Genomic DNA, 17,596 nt, shown 5'->3' on the forward strand with positions numbered 1-17,596 from the left:
TTTCTTTAAATAATTTATAATAGTAAATCATGTTTTTACGTTTCGTATTCATGAAACAAGTCATGTGCACTTTGTACAAACTGATTACCCACAAGGTACCAATCCCCCAAATAAATAGCAAATCATTTGATGAAAACAGTGTTTAGATTAAAAAATGAATACCGCAACACTATTATGATATTTAAGGAAACTAGTAGTAATATGTTTTATTAAATGCTAACCGTTGTGACTGTATTCTATATTAGGTTTAAATGACTATATTAGGTTTAAAGTACTGTGTATGGTGGATGCTACGGCGAAGAACAACTAATATATATTGTCTAATAAAATAAAAATATTTTTGAAAAAAAATCTTTTCCCTTGAAAAAGGCCATCAAAATGGCCGAAATGTCGGGTAAATTTAAAAACAAATCGTCTGCCTATCTTTTTAGACTCAGAAAAGCCGTTCATTACAATACAAATCGTCTGCCTATCTTTTTAGACTCAGAAAAGCCGTTCATTACAATACAACAATCCAAAACCAGTCTTTAAGGTGAAATGTAGCGGAATGCGAAAATCGCGTTTTTGATCAATTATTCAAAAACTAGACCGATTTTCGAAAAACCAAAAACACTTAAGTTTTCGAAATCAAATTTATCATAACTAAGTATTCTTAGAATTTTGAAATTTTGCTTTGCCGAGCCGTAATTGGTTTTTGAAATGTATAAACGGTCACTGTTCCGTTCCACGGTGATGGTTTTAGAACTGAAAAGTAGTATTTGTAGCAGAATTTCACAAAGAATCTGAAAATGCAACTCAAAATTATAAAATTTTAGCGAAAACAACCAAAAATAGAAAAAGTTTACATAAACTTTTCTGCATTTTTTTTATTGCTTGCGCGCTGCTGTTTCGTATTGAGGTGGTGTGAGAAATGCACGGTGGGCACGGTGGCATTATATCGTGAGCAAAAAATAGATATAAAATAATGACGCGAATTTATGCAGCATTGGGTTTTGTGTTGAAATAAAAACGACTTGAATACAATAAAATGAGTATTGTAAGAAATCGTTTATTTTCTAAGTAGCTGTCATTTATACAAACAATGTGATAAACATTGAGGGCCAGCTTCGAGCCAGTCAGCATGGAAAACTTATTGGAATTCATTGGTTTTTCAATTATTATGAATACAATGAATCAACGCTTGATTTTGCTTTCAAAATCGATTGAATAATAAGGAACTACGTAATAACTTTATATTCAATTCCGTGCCCCAAATATGTGCTTGAGAAAAGATTCACTAAATAATTTTAACTGCATGGTATGATGAACTATTAGTTATAATTGGAATGTATTCCAATAATGTAATCTAAGAAATTATTAAACTATTGATGATTTCTGGCACCGGAGGCCAGAGGCTGTTTGGTCTTCGGTTCGTTATCGTTGAAACAGACATTTCTAGACTCATCATGCTATACAATTCCGAAAGTCGCTTCCGAAAAAAACTTTTACGTAAATTCTATCTCATCGGCGGGAAGGGCCTGGTGAACGACTGGCAAAGATACCGAAAATACTTGAATGTTCTCTTGTCTTCAACCGTTCTTTTGAAGGAGAATCGATGCTTGCTACTAAAATCAGGCATATACATGGTTAGCAAGTTAGTCAATACATGTACATATAACCTCATGTTAATCATTCATAATTACTCATGATTTATAGCTCTAGTGTAAGAGTAATCACTAACAATGATGATTGAATCAGCATATATTCAAAGTGTGAAGAATTCTAAAATCCATTACGTCCCGTCTTTTTTACAAGCCAATATAACGAGAGGTAAACCCACTGCGCTCAATCATTGAAAAAAGTTCTTGTTTCTATGTGGCCGTTTTTCTTGGTATGCTTTGTGCGACGGTTCGTTCAACTGAAGCGGATAAAATTTTGCGCGCATTTTATGACGCTACATTTCACCTTAAAGGACTTATACATTAACCTATATTTACACAGATAAATAATCTATTACCGGTACCATGATCTTTTAATCATGAAATCATGAACCATGTCTTTTCATGAAACTTCATAAGCAAAATGATTGATATCTTGAAAATTTTCATGAAAGTTGTGTTATAGTTCATGTTATCAATCATTTTGCTCATGAAATCATGACTTATTATTCATGATATACATGATTCATGATTTCATGATTTTAAACCATGGTTCCGGCAATGGATTTTTACCCGTATAGTACAAATAGTCTATTTGCGTTACGATTTTATTTTACCCGATTAGGAGATACCATTAAATTAAATGTCAAAAAACATCCGGACGATGTTTGATTGTGAAAAGTAACACTAAGATGATCTTTAATATTTGATAATCACATCTATTCCGGTGCAGCCCTCAGGTAAATATTGTACTTGTTTTTGACATTCCAATGAATTCGTCAAGAGCTGAACTGATAACTGATTTTTTCTGTTACCATTATCATATGAAACATTTTAATTGAGACTCGTTGTTCTATAATATCTTATGCGAAAGGTCTTCATATTGAGCCGTACTGAATAAAACAAAAGAAAAATGAAACAACTTGTCAATAGAACTAAATATTGGTTTTTTGACAAGATTCTGCGCAGTGAATTTCTTTACTATGAGCTTGACAGTGCGAATCCATGAACGCGAATAACGCCACATTCAGCACCTAATAAATGAGTCAAAACACTTGTGATTTCCAAATTAAACATCGATTATTGCGATGATAACGCATAGTGACAATAGTCTTAGTTTCTCAATTAAAACAGCATAAAGCAACTACTTGACCGTAAGCTGCTATCCTATTTGTAGTGCGATTTTTTTTTCACAAACCCTATTGTTGCCAAAATAAAAGTGTATCATTCTACAATATATTGAAATGAGTGCTTTTAGTTTCATTCAACGAAGGAAAACTGAGAAACTACTCTGTGACGATGTAGTTATTTGTAGCAAGAAAATAGTTCAAACCAACTGTTTTAAATGGATAATGACAACCCATGTAAGGTAAACCCAGCTGTAAACTGTATTGATTAGCGATGGGCATCTAACTTTAGGTAGTATATGCTCTCCAACTTATATCACCATCGTACGTGTTGTTTGTTTATTTGCATATAATCATATATATATATATATATATATATATATATATATATATATATATATATATATATATATATATATATATATATATATATATATATATATATATATATATATATATATATATATATATATATATATATATATATATATATATATAATATATATATATATATATATATATATATATATATATATATATATATATATATATATATATATATATCAAACACTCCACTCAGAAATAACGAATAACTGTTTATCCACGTAGCATGGTTTGTTTTGGTTATTTCAATTTTGTTTGTCTGATAAAAAAGAGAGTGCAATGTCAGAGACAACTAGATGACGTGAATATGATTTATTCGTACTGCAGTCCTTTTCAACATTTCCAAATATCGACAATCGTGCGTAGTAAAAGACTTAACACACGAGAACTAAACATTACAGATACTCCATTAGCAGCAAAATAGACAAAAACAAGGAGGCCAAGACGATTTAGATGACATTGCAAAAAAACCCTTTTCAATCCACATAGTGGTGTAATGATGCCTTTCTCATATCAATCATATTCTCATATATAAATGTGTGGATTTTCGCAGAATTATTTTGTTTTTATTTGTAAAACAAAACGGTTTGTCCATCAACTACTATAACCTACAGAATGAAACAATTCCCAGATTGGTAAGAAAATCTCTGAGAGAACGAAGTGAGTTCCACTATTGCAGGTACTTCCGAATCCGAAGTCTGGTATAATCGAAGTCGGTTCGAGAAAAGTGACTAGGATCCATTTTTGAGTCTATAGTCACAATTTCCGGTCGTTAATCGAAAAATCGAATCAGAAAAGCCGACATTAATTTGTTTAGCCGTCTACTGACAAACTTGATTGAAATAGTCTCGAGCCCAGTTTAGATTTTTTTAACGTTTTTTGCTCGTTACAAATTTTTAACACACTTTCCGGAACCGGATGTCGGATTAGAATAAAATTCAGGAATTTTGTATGGGGCTACAAGACCTTTCATTTGAATTTAAGTTTGTGAAAATCATCAATTCTTTATACTTCCGTATATCAATTAGATGACCGATTGTGTGAACATTCTGACATACAATTAAATATTACGAAACAACCAGTTCTTTATGATAAAATAATGGTGGCTCTGAAAAAAATCTTTTTGTTATATAAAGGCGTTCATGATGAAGAGTGACGAGTTGAGTTCAAATCTATTTTGAGTCGGTGCTATGCATTTTATATAGCAAATCAGCAGAAAATTCAACTACAAAGTAAAACTGCTTGAAAAATGAGCTGTATACAGTATAGTGAAGGAAAATTTCGCATAATTTTTTTGGTATACAATTATGGGTCTAAAAAACAACATACCGAATTTTGATGCCGATTATTTCAAATTGGATTTGAATATTACAGTGAAAGAAACTATCACAGGGTAGTACCGGTTTAGTTTCTGGCATTCAGGAGGGCCAAATAATGTAATCGTCTAAGATATTAAATATTGTTTGGATTTAGTAAACTTCCAATAAATTTTACCAAGATTTAAGGACGATTTACAATAAAATATCATGAAATGGAGAAGGGGTTGAAATAGTCACCAGAACGTTACGTGCGGCCAGTGTAGGTTCTTCCATTTGATTCTCCAGACTTTTTCACATAATATGAGATAGTTTTCGTATGCTTTCAACATGGTTCGCTTAAGGGTGCTTTAGATGGAAATTTCACATATTGGAGGAATTGGGGTAAAATAGCCACCAAAAAGTTTTGTGTGGCCAGTATAAGTAACGTTACTATTCCACGAAGTGGAACTGCCAAGCACTTTGGTACCGAAGCCGCTCGTTCATTCCACACACAAAGCCGTTTTGATGTACATCGAGAGCAATGCCTTACTCAAGAAACACGGTTCAAATCTAGTCCTCTTTTTTCCCGAGTTCGATCTACCTTTCCCTCTCATCGGGCTTAAGATTCACCGGTGACACTTTACATAAAGGTGAAACCCTGCCGCAGTGCGGGAGGTGCCCTCCCGCCGCAAGCCAACCGTTTTATTCGAATTTCTGGATTTAATATGTACAACACTACACTGTCTCGGCATTTAACACAGGTTTGTACTTGGGCTAAATAAATGAATAAACAAATGACATAATAATAAGTTCCACAACAACTATGATTTAACACGAAGAAAAAAAAAAGGTAATAACAGACATAACGCTTTATAATAATGGTGGTTCTGGGGGTGATCAATTAGATTCGATTTCTTATGGGTGCCGCTAATGTCCGTCATTTATCTCCTGGCTGACCTATTGTTCGTTGATGCGATTGGCGGTATTGGTGAAGGCGTAGCGTTCATAACCGACTATAATTTTCCAAGTGAAGAAAACTTTAGAAAGGTGTATTGATCTAATAAGAAATAGGTGTGTGATATGGAAATAAAATGATAATAAAAATTATAATAATAATAATAATAATAATAATAATAATAATAATAATAATAATAATAATAATAATAATAATAATAATAATAATAATAATAATAATAATAATAATAATAATAATAATAATAATAATAATAATAATAATAATAATAATAATAATAATAATAATTATTATTATTATTATAATAATAATAATTATAATAATAATAATTATGATAGCATTGCTTGATTTTTAAAAACAATTCTAATTGGAATTAGCGAGTTAGAAGATTTGTTCGACTCAAATATTCTAGCTGCGGACACAACGGAGTCAGATTTCAACGTCATACCAATTAGTTCAAATGTTTTCCTTATTCCCTCCTTCATTTTCATTGGGAAGCACCGGTATACCGAACAACATGACATTGTCCCCGACAGTCAGTCTATTTCCCTTATCAACATTTCCTTCTAACTTGTGCACAATTCCAGCAAGGTTAGCATTTGACTGTTTCAACGTACAAATCTCTTTCTTCAAGTTTTCGTTTTCAACTTTTATTTCGTTAAAATCAGTTAAAATATCATCGAACTTAGAGGAAAGAAATGTTTGTGAAGCTTCTATTGCTGTGGTTAGTTGTTTGACTTCCATCCTAACACTATTCATTTCACTAGCAACCGCACTAGACATCGATTTTGTTTAACTCAGCGGCAAGATCGGTAATCATTGACGTGTTACAGTTCTTCATATCCGTTATGCGTTGATAAGTAGCAGAGCAATCAGTCGAACAAAAAAACTGCATTTCTCTGGCTCGTCCGATCGCATTTCAAATTATATTGCGGCACTTGACTGCTTCAGCTTAAGTCGCTTCTTCGTGAGGCACAACGAGGCACGTTAGTGCTTCTGTACTTACCGCCTCAGCCAAAGTAGTATGCTCAACCACAGTAGAACAGATGACATGCAATCTATTGGCTGTAACAGATCGGCTGAAAAGTTCGTATCGTTTCTATGAGAGGGCGCCACTAGAATTAAATCCATACCATTTTCAGTACCAACCTTCAAAAGATACGTGTATAAATTTGACAGCTGTCTGATTATTAGTTTGTGAGATATTGCATTTTGAGTGAAGCTACTTTTGTTATTGTGAAAAAATGGAAAAAAAGGAATTTCGTGTGTTGATGAAACACTACTTTTTGATGAAAAAAAGTGCCGCTGATACCAAAAAATGGCTTGATGAGTGTTATCCAGACTCTGCACCGGGCGAAGCAACAATTCCTAAGTGGTTTGCAAAATTTCGTACTGGTCATATGAGCACCGAAGACGATGAACGCAGTGGACGTCCAAAAGAGGCTGTTACCGACGAAAACGTGAAAAAAAATCCACAAAATGATTTTCAATGACCGTAAAGTGAAGTTGATTGGGCTTCGAATTGCTCCCTCATCCACCGTATTCTCCAGATTTGGCCCCCAGTGACTTTTTCCTGTTCTCAGACCTCAAGAGAATGCTCGCTGTTAAAAAATTTAGAAGCAATGAAGAGGTAATCGCTGAAACTGAGGCCTATTTTGAGGCAAAGGACAAATCGTACTACAAAAATGGTATCGAAAAGTTGGAAGATCGCTAGAATCGCTGTATCGCCTCTGATGGCAATTATGTTGAATAATAAAAACGAATTTTGGCAAAAAAATGTGTGTTTCTATTAAACGATACGAACTTTTCAGCCGAACTGTTATAGACACATGAGACTGCTGCGCTTTCAAGACCACCACACCACACACTCACGCGGACTACTGTATAATCAATGTGTGCCAAACAGTTGTACTAAGGACATGTGGGATCAACACACTGACAATTTCACGTCACGAGTTGAAGATTTTTTAGTACCGACGAAACACACCACCACCACAAAAGCGAACCACTTTGATTCCCCTGCAATAATCACAATCTAAATTTCGCATACCTATATAGAATTCAACGAATAGTCCTACGTCAAAACTTGCGATATCAGTGCAGTGAATAGTAGTACAGATATTTACGCACTTGCACGTTTGATTAAAATTGGATCTCCCAATAGTCAATTTTTGGAAATGGTAATCCCTTTCAGGGAGGAAGGGGAACCTTCCTTATGGCTTTCAGAAAATACAATTTTTGCTCTTTAAGAATTTTGCAGATTTGCTTTCTAAAAATTAGATCTTAGGTAGGTCCAAGTGTACAACCACAATCGATAAGAGAGCGTTTCTTGCTCATGAAAAATAATTGTTACGGTCATCGCTGAATGGTGGTTCTGTATTCTAAATAACTGTAGAATTGCTATTTCATGTATATCAATGGTAATGATTACGACAACATCTCATCGGATGTTTGTAGTAGAATAATACTAATCTGAAACTTGATGTTTTCATAAACTAATTGTGCAACAAGCAAAGCCTTGGTATTACATTCCTGTAGTGGAATTTGACCTTCTGTTTCAAAATACTTCGCATCCGATTCAGAGTGTACAGAACCATTGCATGGCTGGTGCTACGATTCTACTGACACTACGAATCCTTCCAGGTCGGGGCTCGAACCTACGACAACTGGTTTGTAAGACCAGTGTCCTATGCATTGAACCGCCAACCCGGGATTGTGCAACAAATATTTTCCAATTCCATTATGTTTTGGCGCCCCCTGGATGTTGGCGCCCGAGGCGGTCGCCTCACTCGCCCTTACTACGGCACTGCACTGCTCTCAGTCACTGAAAATGTTTCGTTTTTCTATATGTCGGTTTTGCACGATACGCTTCGTGCGATGATTCGTTCAATTCATGTGTTTGGAATTTTGTTCGCCTTATTTTGGCGCTAAATTTCACCTTAATGCTTGTTCATACCAAACATTCTAGAAAACTTCAACATTAAGGTATTTTTGCCTTTCTCATATAAAAAGGTTAATCACTGTGAAAACCTTTTGAACCGAGGCCCGGAGGGCCTAGTGTCATATACCATTCGACTCAGTTCGTCGAGTTCGCAAAAAATCTGTGTGTGCATGTGTGTATATGTATATGTGTGTGTGTCTGTATGTGCGTATGTGTCTATGTAATGTTTTTGCCTTTCTCATATAGAAAGGTTATGCAATCACTTGAAAAAACCGACTAGTGAAAATTGTCATATACCATTCGACTCAGTTCATCGAGCTGAGCAATGTCTGTGTGCTTTTTTTATAGGAGGTGAAATCGCCGGATCATTAAGCTACCTGCACATAAGTGAACTTGTGTATGTGGGAGTCGAACCTCAACTAAAACACCCCTTAAGTTTCGTTCTCCTCATCAGTCATGTCTTCGGCGGTGGATCATTCCTACCCGGATCACTGTCGAGCGCTCTCTGATCTTCTCGCCACTTCCTTTGCAGCGCGCACATCATCCCCGTTACTGCTCCGTCAACAACGTGCCTAGTGTCTTCGTTGCGACACATCTCCTCGACAATGTTGTCGACTGTCACGCCGCGCATATCCCTGCGTAGGGCATTCAAAAACGACGTTCGCCGGCGTTTCCTCCATGTTCACACACTCCGGATAAAGAGGGGAAGACGCGTGACCAAACCGAAACAGATACTTCCGAAAACAGCCATGCTCGGACAGAAACTGCGTCAGCTGGAAGTTTATCTCTCCATGCTTCCTGTTCACCCACGCCGACATGTTTGAGATCAGTCGGTGGGTCCACCTTCCGTTCGCCGCATAGTCCCACTCTTGTGAGCACTTCGCCAGCGAGAGTGTGTTTGTATGTATGTGTGTGTATTTGTCAAATAATCTCAATCTGGCTGAACCGATTTTGACAAACTTAGATTCAAATGAAAGGTCTCATGGTTCCATACGGAATTCCTGAATTTCATCCGGATCCGACTTCCGGTTCCAGAATTATAGGGTAAAGTGTGTTCAAAACTGTACACCATCACTTAAACCGGCGAAACAAAACACGTAAAAAATCTTCTAAACTGGGCTCAAAACTACACAAATCGGAAGTCATTATCAGTAGGCAACTAAACAAACCGATTCCGGCTATCTTAGTTCCAGGTCTCCGGTTTCGCGAAAAACCATAAAAAGTTTTCTAAATCGACCTCAAATCTTCTCCAATTGATAGTTTTTATCAGTAGAAAGTCAAACAAACCGATTTCGGTTATTCTTTCAGGAATCGAAGAAAATTATTTTGAAGAATGCCATAGTATTATATATGATATAATGATTGATATGAGAAAGGCATCATTACACCACTAGGTGGATTAAAACAGGTTTATGGTATCTCATACTGCGAAAAATTTTATCATAAATTGCTATACATATTTTCAATGGTATGGAGATGAAATTAGGTTGCTGCCTTAAATACAACAAATGAAGGTAGATTAAAAAAGAACCGGAATTTTCATTTTAAAATTCGACGCCAAACAAAAACTAATCGTACGATATGCGTCAAAATTTGACAGAATGTGTATAAAAGTGTTGCCAACGTTGAGAGAATAAAAGTTTACCGATTGGACAAGCGCGGGAATATTAAAATGAAAATTCCGATTCTTTTTTGATCATAAGGTACACGATTAACTTCTACCCATTCTTGTACAAGGTAAATTTTGAAAAGACCTCATAGTAAAATAGCAAAGTAAGTCGTATTCACAACTTACTGTAATGATTTGTCGACGAGGTCGTATGCATACTCTTCTACATGCGAAACGGTGGCTTGCAAATGGATTCAGTTCAAAGTTGTGTTATGAAGATAGAAGATAATTAATGAAAAACGACATAAGTTTCACCCAAGTTTTAAATTCTTGGTAAAATTTTTAAAAAATATTGAAAATAATAATAGTAAGAGAAAATGAAACTTATTTACCAATTACTGTCCTATATTTCAGATAAAGCAAGATATATCTACAAAAGCAACGTATTGATATAACCGCTGTAAATGTTCTAATGGAATAACAGCAGCTACATCGTAGAATCAACGTACGACCACAAGATGCTTGATGAACCGAGATATTTTGTTATGGAATCAGGTGGGCAAATTTAATAGTCTTGGTATACAAGGAATATTTCTTTGATAAATAGAAACACTTCGTTTCAGCTATGATTTAAGAATGATTCTCGTTAAGTCAATCACTTATTTATACCTTATCCTCTCCTAACTTAGCTAATTGAGTTTTACAGTATGGATTACTGAGAATCTGGGAGGAGGAGTTAGAACGCGCAGCGTAAATCTGATTTAACCAATGGCATTCGTAGTAACGTCTTGGCCATTGTATGATTTGAGTAGGAGAGAGTGAGTAATGTTTCTAGACAAGTGTGCGAGTGTGATACAGAGAGGAGAGGGTGAGAGTAGTCAGGTTAAACTCTCGTGAGTGTCGGTTCGAGTCAGTGTGTTTTTCTGGGTTACTGTTATTCTAGGTCATGTCGTATGGCACTTGATTGAGAGAGGTGTGGGACGTGAAGAAAAGGGAAATGACATAGCTGTTTTTGTTTTGGGTGACATAACGATTTGAAACGTGACGCTTCCTTATTTATTGTTGTCGTATGGTCGCGGTGTTTTCGTTGAGTCGAAGTAAGTGCTGACACTTTAATTGCTTCATGTAGGTGAAGTTTATATTTCAAGTGGGTTTCTGGGTTTTCATGACATGTTTCTAGGTTTTCGTATCGGGGTGATTTTTATGGGTTTTTGTTAGGTGCATGTGATCTGGGTAGTGTTAGAGATTTAATGCCAATGTCTCATATTACATCATCCTCCTTTTCGAAGAATGATGTCACGAAGAGAAATCATTCTGCTGTGCTTTAGGGGATTAAGTTAATGATTTTGCGTTCGAACTCCCTAACAATTTTAATGTATATTACAGTGTTTTCTTATATTTAAACTAACCGAATTTGACAGTTTTTCTCAGAGAAGCTGGGTAAAACTTCACTTACGCTCACGTCAATGATTTTTTTTTTTGAATTCTCTCTTTTGTTTTTGTTTTTGTGGCGTTAAGCTCGGTAGCTGAGTCTTAAATTCTAATAGTTTGATGTTACAATTTTGAGTATTTCATGCTTTAATAAGTCTTTTTTTTGGTGGACAATGGTTTTTTCTTTTGATTGTAATTTTTGTATTTCGCAATTTGGATCCTGAAGTTGTGTAACTTTAAATGGACCTATATAAAATGGATCTAACTTGTGTCTATTTTTGTTTTGTAGATACACTATGTCGTTCACGTGTATTTCTATTGGATTGAACAGGTGATCTGTTGTTGATTTTCTAATTTCTTTTTGGTGTATTAAATGTTTGTTTGCAATTTCGTGTGATTTATGTAGTCGGTATTGTAATTCTTTATTGTACATGTCGAGATTATATATTGGTTCATTTTTGTCTGGGTAGTTTTCTTGTGGTAATCTGGCTTTTACACCGAATACTAGTTCGTAGGGTGTATATCCATGATCTGAGTTTGGTGTTTGAATTTGAAAATGCGTAATATTGTAACCAATCATCCCAGTCGGATTGATGTTCGTTGATAAAGGATCGCATAAACTCGTTGAGGCATCTGTGATTTCTTTCCAAGGAACCAATTGTCTGAGGATGATAAGCTGGCCTTGATGAAATTAGCAATTGAACTTCTCATAAATTTCCATGTATATATTTCTCTTAATTTGAGGTACAATCAGTTTTGTCCGATGTGTCCTCCTGTTGGTAATTCATGGTGATTCTTTAATATTGTTTGTATTTCCTGAGGTTTACTAATAAACTTCGGTGGTATGTAGATAATAATTTGTAATGTTTTAATTGTTTTTAGGACGAGACCTTTAAACATTTCCATAGGTACCATTTCAAATATTTTATCATTGCAAGAGATTGCTACTCTGCTAACTTTTAATTTTCTCAAGGATTATTATTATTTGAATTATTCTTATGATTAGTATTTTTGGTATTATTTAATTTATCCTGTTCTTTTTCCTTTTTTATTAGTTCTTGTTTTCTTGACATTGACCTTGTATTAACCATCAAAATACTGTTTGCTTTTAATTCATCTGAGGACATTATTATGCGTGACGCATCGGCTGCAACGTTACTTTTACCTTGGATATATTCTATATTAAATTCAAATTCCTCTAAATCTAACCTCATTCTAGTTAATTTGGAGATTGGGTTTTTCATATTAAATAGAAATACTAACGTTCTGTGGTCCGTTAATTAATTGACCAATGTATTGCTGTCAATTCTTTCAAAATTACTAATTTTTTTTTCTCCGGTAGTAAAGCTTTTGCTGGCAAATGCTATTGGTAAGTCATTGTCATTAATTATTTGTGATAGAACTGCACCACATCCTACGTCTGAAGCGTCTGTGGTTACGATAAATTGTTCGTTAAAATCTGGGTATTGTAGAATCTTTGGTGACATTAGGAATGATTTTAGGGTTGTAAATACATGTTGGCACTCTATTGTCCATTAAAATTTTTGTTTTTCTTTAATAATTGGTTTAATGGGTAAGCTATGGTTGCGAAATTTGGTACGAATTTTCTATAATAGTTGCAAAAGGCAACGAATCTTCGCACGTCGTCGCTACTTGTTGGTGTAGGATAATTTTTTATTGCTTCATATTTGTTACTATCTGGTAGTATTCCTTTATCTGTAATTTTGTGACCCAAATATGTTACTTCTGTATTAAAGAATTTGCACTTATTGAGGTTTAGTTTAAAATTGTACTTCCTAATACGTTCAAAAACTTTTTCTAAATTCTGAAGGTGGTGTTGTATTGAACATCCAACTACTATAATATCGTCTATGTATACAAAAGCATGCTCAGGTGTTAATCCTGGCATTGCGATTGTCATCATTCGTTGAAAACTGTTTGGACTGATATTTAAACCAAACGGTAATCTTTTAAATTGAAAGTGACCGGATTGGGTCGAAAATGCTGTAAATTTCCTAGAGTTTACTTCTAAGGGTATTTGATGGAATCCTGACATTAAATCCAGGGTTGTAAAATATTTTGCTCTACCAAGCTGGTCTAAGATAGCATCAATTCTTGGCAGTGGGAATTTATCGGCTAATATTTTTTTGTTAAGTTGCCGGAAATCAACTACCAATCTCCATTTTGCATTATTGTTTTCTGATTTTTTCGGGACTAGTAAAATTGGATTGTTATAGGGTCGATTATATCATCTTTCAACATTTTGTTTACTTGTGTTGCAATTTCGTTGCATTGTGAGTGAATAGTTTTGTAGTTTGGAATGTATACTGGGACTCTATCGCTCAGTTCAATATTTTGTGAATAAAAATTGTTTGACGAAACTGGTTCGTCTGGTAAGCAAAATATATCAGAATAATTTGAAATTAATTTTTCGAGGCTGTTTTTAGCGTATATGGGTACATTGTTTAAATCGAGTTCAGTTAGGACTTTGTTTTTTCTACAGAAATTTTTTTGTGTTTCATTTTTCAAAATCGTATATTTACTCAAAGGTTCTAAAATTGGTTTGAATTCTAATTGACTGACATCTATGGGTTTGTCAGTTGTATTCATAAATTTTACAAATTGGTTTTGAGGTGAAATAATTGCACTTGCGCAAAATAGCCCTTGTTTAATTTCCTGTGAGTGTAGTACCATGTCCTCACTGATATTTAAATTTTGCATTCTTCTGATAACTTCGCATCTTCCTGGTATAATGTAGTTTTTATCAATTGTATCTTGAATCGGTATTGCTATTGGAATATTATTAATTGTAAAGTTTAATATCCAACATTCATAATCTATTAGGCATTTATTAGCTAAGAGGAAATCTCTGCCTAAGATGCCGTCTGTAGAAATAGGAAAATTTGGGCTTACTAGGTGGAATCTGTGTTTAATAGAAACTTCGTTGTTAAATATTAATTCTGTTTCTGTTGACGCGATGGTTTCTATCTCGCCATCAGTAATGCCCGTAAGTTTAATTTTGTTATTTATATTGATTGGTTGTTGTGGAGATATTTTGTTTGCTTTAAATACCGATATATCTGCACCTGAATCTATAATAAGTGTGCATATCGAATTTGTCATTCTTATACCTACTTTGATAAAATTAGCGGCGTGTATGTTCATGGTATACAAGGTCTTTCTTAAAAAGTTTGATTCATTGAGTATTGGTTATTATTTTGTAATTGTCCGTACTGACGTGGTATTATATTTACATTATCATTTATAATATCGTTGTTTGTATTGTGGTATTGTATATTTAATGTTTCGTTTTGTGAGGCATTTTCTGTCTGTTCTTCGTTAGTTAATAATATTCTGTTATTTCCGTTCCTTCGGAAATTTTCGTAGTATTGACCTCCTCTGTGGGGTCTTCCACGGTAATTAGTTGTATTCCGCATACTACCTTCATATCGGAATTCTTGATTATTTGTATTAAAATTATTACGGGTGAAATTATTATTAAAATTATTATGGTTATAATTATTTCTATGATTATGAAATAATTGCTTTTGTGCATACCTATTGTATTGCACTGGATATCTGGGTGCATTATATTGTCTTGCCCCTCTATTAAAATTATTCACACGTTGTTGGTGCTGTTGAACAAAACGTGTGTGCATTATTTGAGAGTGGGTGTCTTCGTCTGTACCCAACTCTTGTGCTTTCTGGCTTGCTTCTCTTATGTTGCTGAAATTACCAGCTTTGTGAATTATTTTTAACTCGGTGTTGTTATACCCTTTTATTAGAGCGTTTACCCCTATCTTAGTGCTCATTGATTTTGCAACTGGTAGTGGGATTTTTTGCTCGACATAAGTGTTTTCGAGTTTCGTGCAGAGGGTTTCAACTTCCTCGCAGAAACTGTTTATTGATGTCGTTTTCGCTTGATACCAAACCTAACCCAGTTTCCACCCTAACTGCTGTCAAACCGTTTGTTTGAAGCTAGTTTCGAACCTAGTTTTAACGTTGTTGAACTGAAAATCGAGTCAGTTTCGAACCTGGTTGTTATATCAGGTTTGCTCAAACCGCCGTTGCTAAGCGCGAAAACAACACAGTTTCGTGAAAAGTGTTTGTTTGAAGAAACTACCCTGGGTCAGTTTCAGTGTTCTCAAGCGAAAACGACATGAGTTTTTCTGTTTTAAGGTGTTTATTTTCGCTATAATACTTTCGGGAGTGGTCGTGATTTTACACCTTTCCTCGACTAGTTGTATCAGATTATTGCTTGTATTGACTGTTTCAGGGATGCCTTGCCTGGCTTTTCCGGATAGTCTGGTTTTTAGAAATTTTATTGCCATGGCCATGTGATCTGGCAGAACTAACTCATTCAGCAATCTAGCTGAGTCAATAAATGTGTCTAGGTTCTCGGAAGAACCGTCGTAAGGTTGGATAAGAGCCGTCGCCTGACGTAAGTCAAACAGTGACGTAAGTCAAACAGTGTTGCTGTTATTTGCGTCATTGTGTCGTTTTTGGTTGCTCTAATGCGTGTGATTTTAAGTTTTATTATTTCACAAATTTCGTCTGTCCACAGTCTCTTATTTTTTACTAAGTTGTGGAAAGTCTTATCGTCAATGATTTCTTGTTCCTTTATAAATAAATTTTCAAGGTCTATTTTTAATTCCTGACATTGATTTAATTTTTCTTCAAGTAATTTTTCTGATAGTTTTGTGTTGATAGACTTCTTTGCGTAAGTGTGGAGTTTTTCTAGCTCCTTATATTTTTGCATTTCATTTTAGCTTGAAAATGGATAAACATTTATATATATATATATATATATATATATATATATATATATATATATATATATATATATATATATATATATATATATATATATATATATATATATATATATATATATATATATATATACATATATATATAGATATATATATATATATATATATATATATATATATATATATATATATATATATATATATATATATATATATATATATATATATATATATATATATATATATATATATATATATATATATATTCTTAAACTGTGGTCATTTGAATTTGTCTTGCGGCCTTTATTGCAATTTTTCGTAAATTGCCTAAGTAATTCCAATATTCCTTCTAATAACAGATAACTAACTATTATTATAACCAAGGCACAAAGCGCGATGCCTTCGGTTTCTCTCTGTTGTGGGACTATTGCGTTGTTGATGGTTTCGTCTGGCGAAAACCAACCCATCTTAAACTTTATTTAAATATTTGTGTTATTTATTCTATTAAAATTTTTCTAGGGGTCCCTAATCTTACTTAAGCTAAGTACCTTTGATTTGTTGACTGCAAATTTTCCATCTCTCGGTTGCTGTCCGCTTCCAATTAAGCTAAGTTCGGTAGATTCCAAATTCCAAGTTCGGTAGATGCACAACTTTATTTATTGCGGTGCACATTTCGTTCGGTAGATGCACAACTTTATTTATTGCGGTGCACATTTCGTTCGGTAGATGCACAACGGCACGCAATGGTTTTTGTTTGGTTTTGATTTCCTTCACTTTTGAATGGCTGACTGGGACCAGGTTCTGGGTCCAGGCTACTAGCACTACTACATTTTATGACTGACACTCGTTCCTTAGTATCATTTTTGGAATCGTCCGGTTTTGGACTCTTGAATTACTTCACTACACTAGCATTCATTTTACTTGCAAAGCTGGATGCACGCGTCTCTGAGCTGTCTATCGTTTTCACACACGATTTGCACTAATAATACAGCAAAAGACATCTGCCTTCTATTTCTTCTGTTTTTGTCAATTTTAGCCACCTTGGAGTAACATTTTCATTTCTTAACCGTTCATTTAATTTCGTTCCACTTTTAGGTTCCGAACCTCTTTCACTTTAGCCGTTTCATTGGCTATCACTATCGCCGAAAACACGCACTCGGTCGCCATTTAATAGTCTTGGTATACAAGGAATATTTCTTTGATAAATAGAAATACTTCCTTTCAGCTATGATTGAAAAATGATTCTCGTTCATTTAAGTCAATCACTTATTTATATCCTATCCTCTCCTAACTTAGCTAATTGAGTTTTACAGTATGGATTACTGAGAATCCGGGAGGAGGAGTTAGAACGCGCAGCGTAAATCTGATTTAACCAATGGCATTCGTAGTAACGTCTTGGCCATTGTATGATTTGAGTAGGAGAG

At 34.4% G+C, this 17,596-nt stretch overlaps 1 protein-coding gene across 4 annotated transcripts in view; it reads left to right on the forward strand.

Moving 5' to 3' along the window:
- The first annotated feature begins 2,622 nt into the window (after positions 1-2,622).
- Positions 2,623-17,596, forward strand: part of LOC131440691 (teneurin-a) — a 337,735-nt gene continuing 322,761 nt past the window's right edge. For 2 of the 4 annotated variants that reach the window (XM_058612195.1, XM_058612198.1), the window contains exons 1-2: positions 2,623-3,056; positions 10,384-10,524. In XM_058612195.1, the coding sequence (XP_058468178.1) occupies positions 10,488-10,524 (37 nt within the window). In that variant the 5' untranslated portion in view covers positions 2,623-3,056; positions 10,384-10,487. The remainder of the gene's footprint in view (positions 3,057-10,383; positions 10,525-17,596) is intronic. The other 2 variants (XM_058612196.1, XM_058612197.1) reach the window with 2 other exon arrangements.

Source organism: Malaya genurostris, chromosome 1 (genome assembly GCF_030247185.1).
Source record: "Malaya genurostris strain Urasoe2022 chromosome 1, Malgen_1.1, whole genome shotgun sequence".
NCBI lineage: Eukaryota > Metazoa > Arthropoda > Insecta > Diptera > Culicidae > Malaya > Malaya genurostris.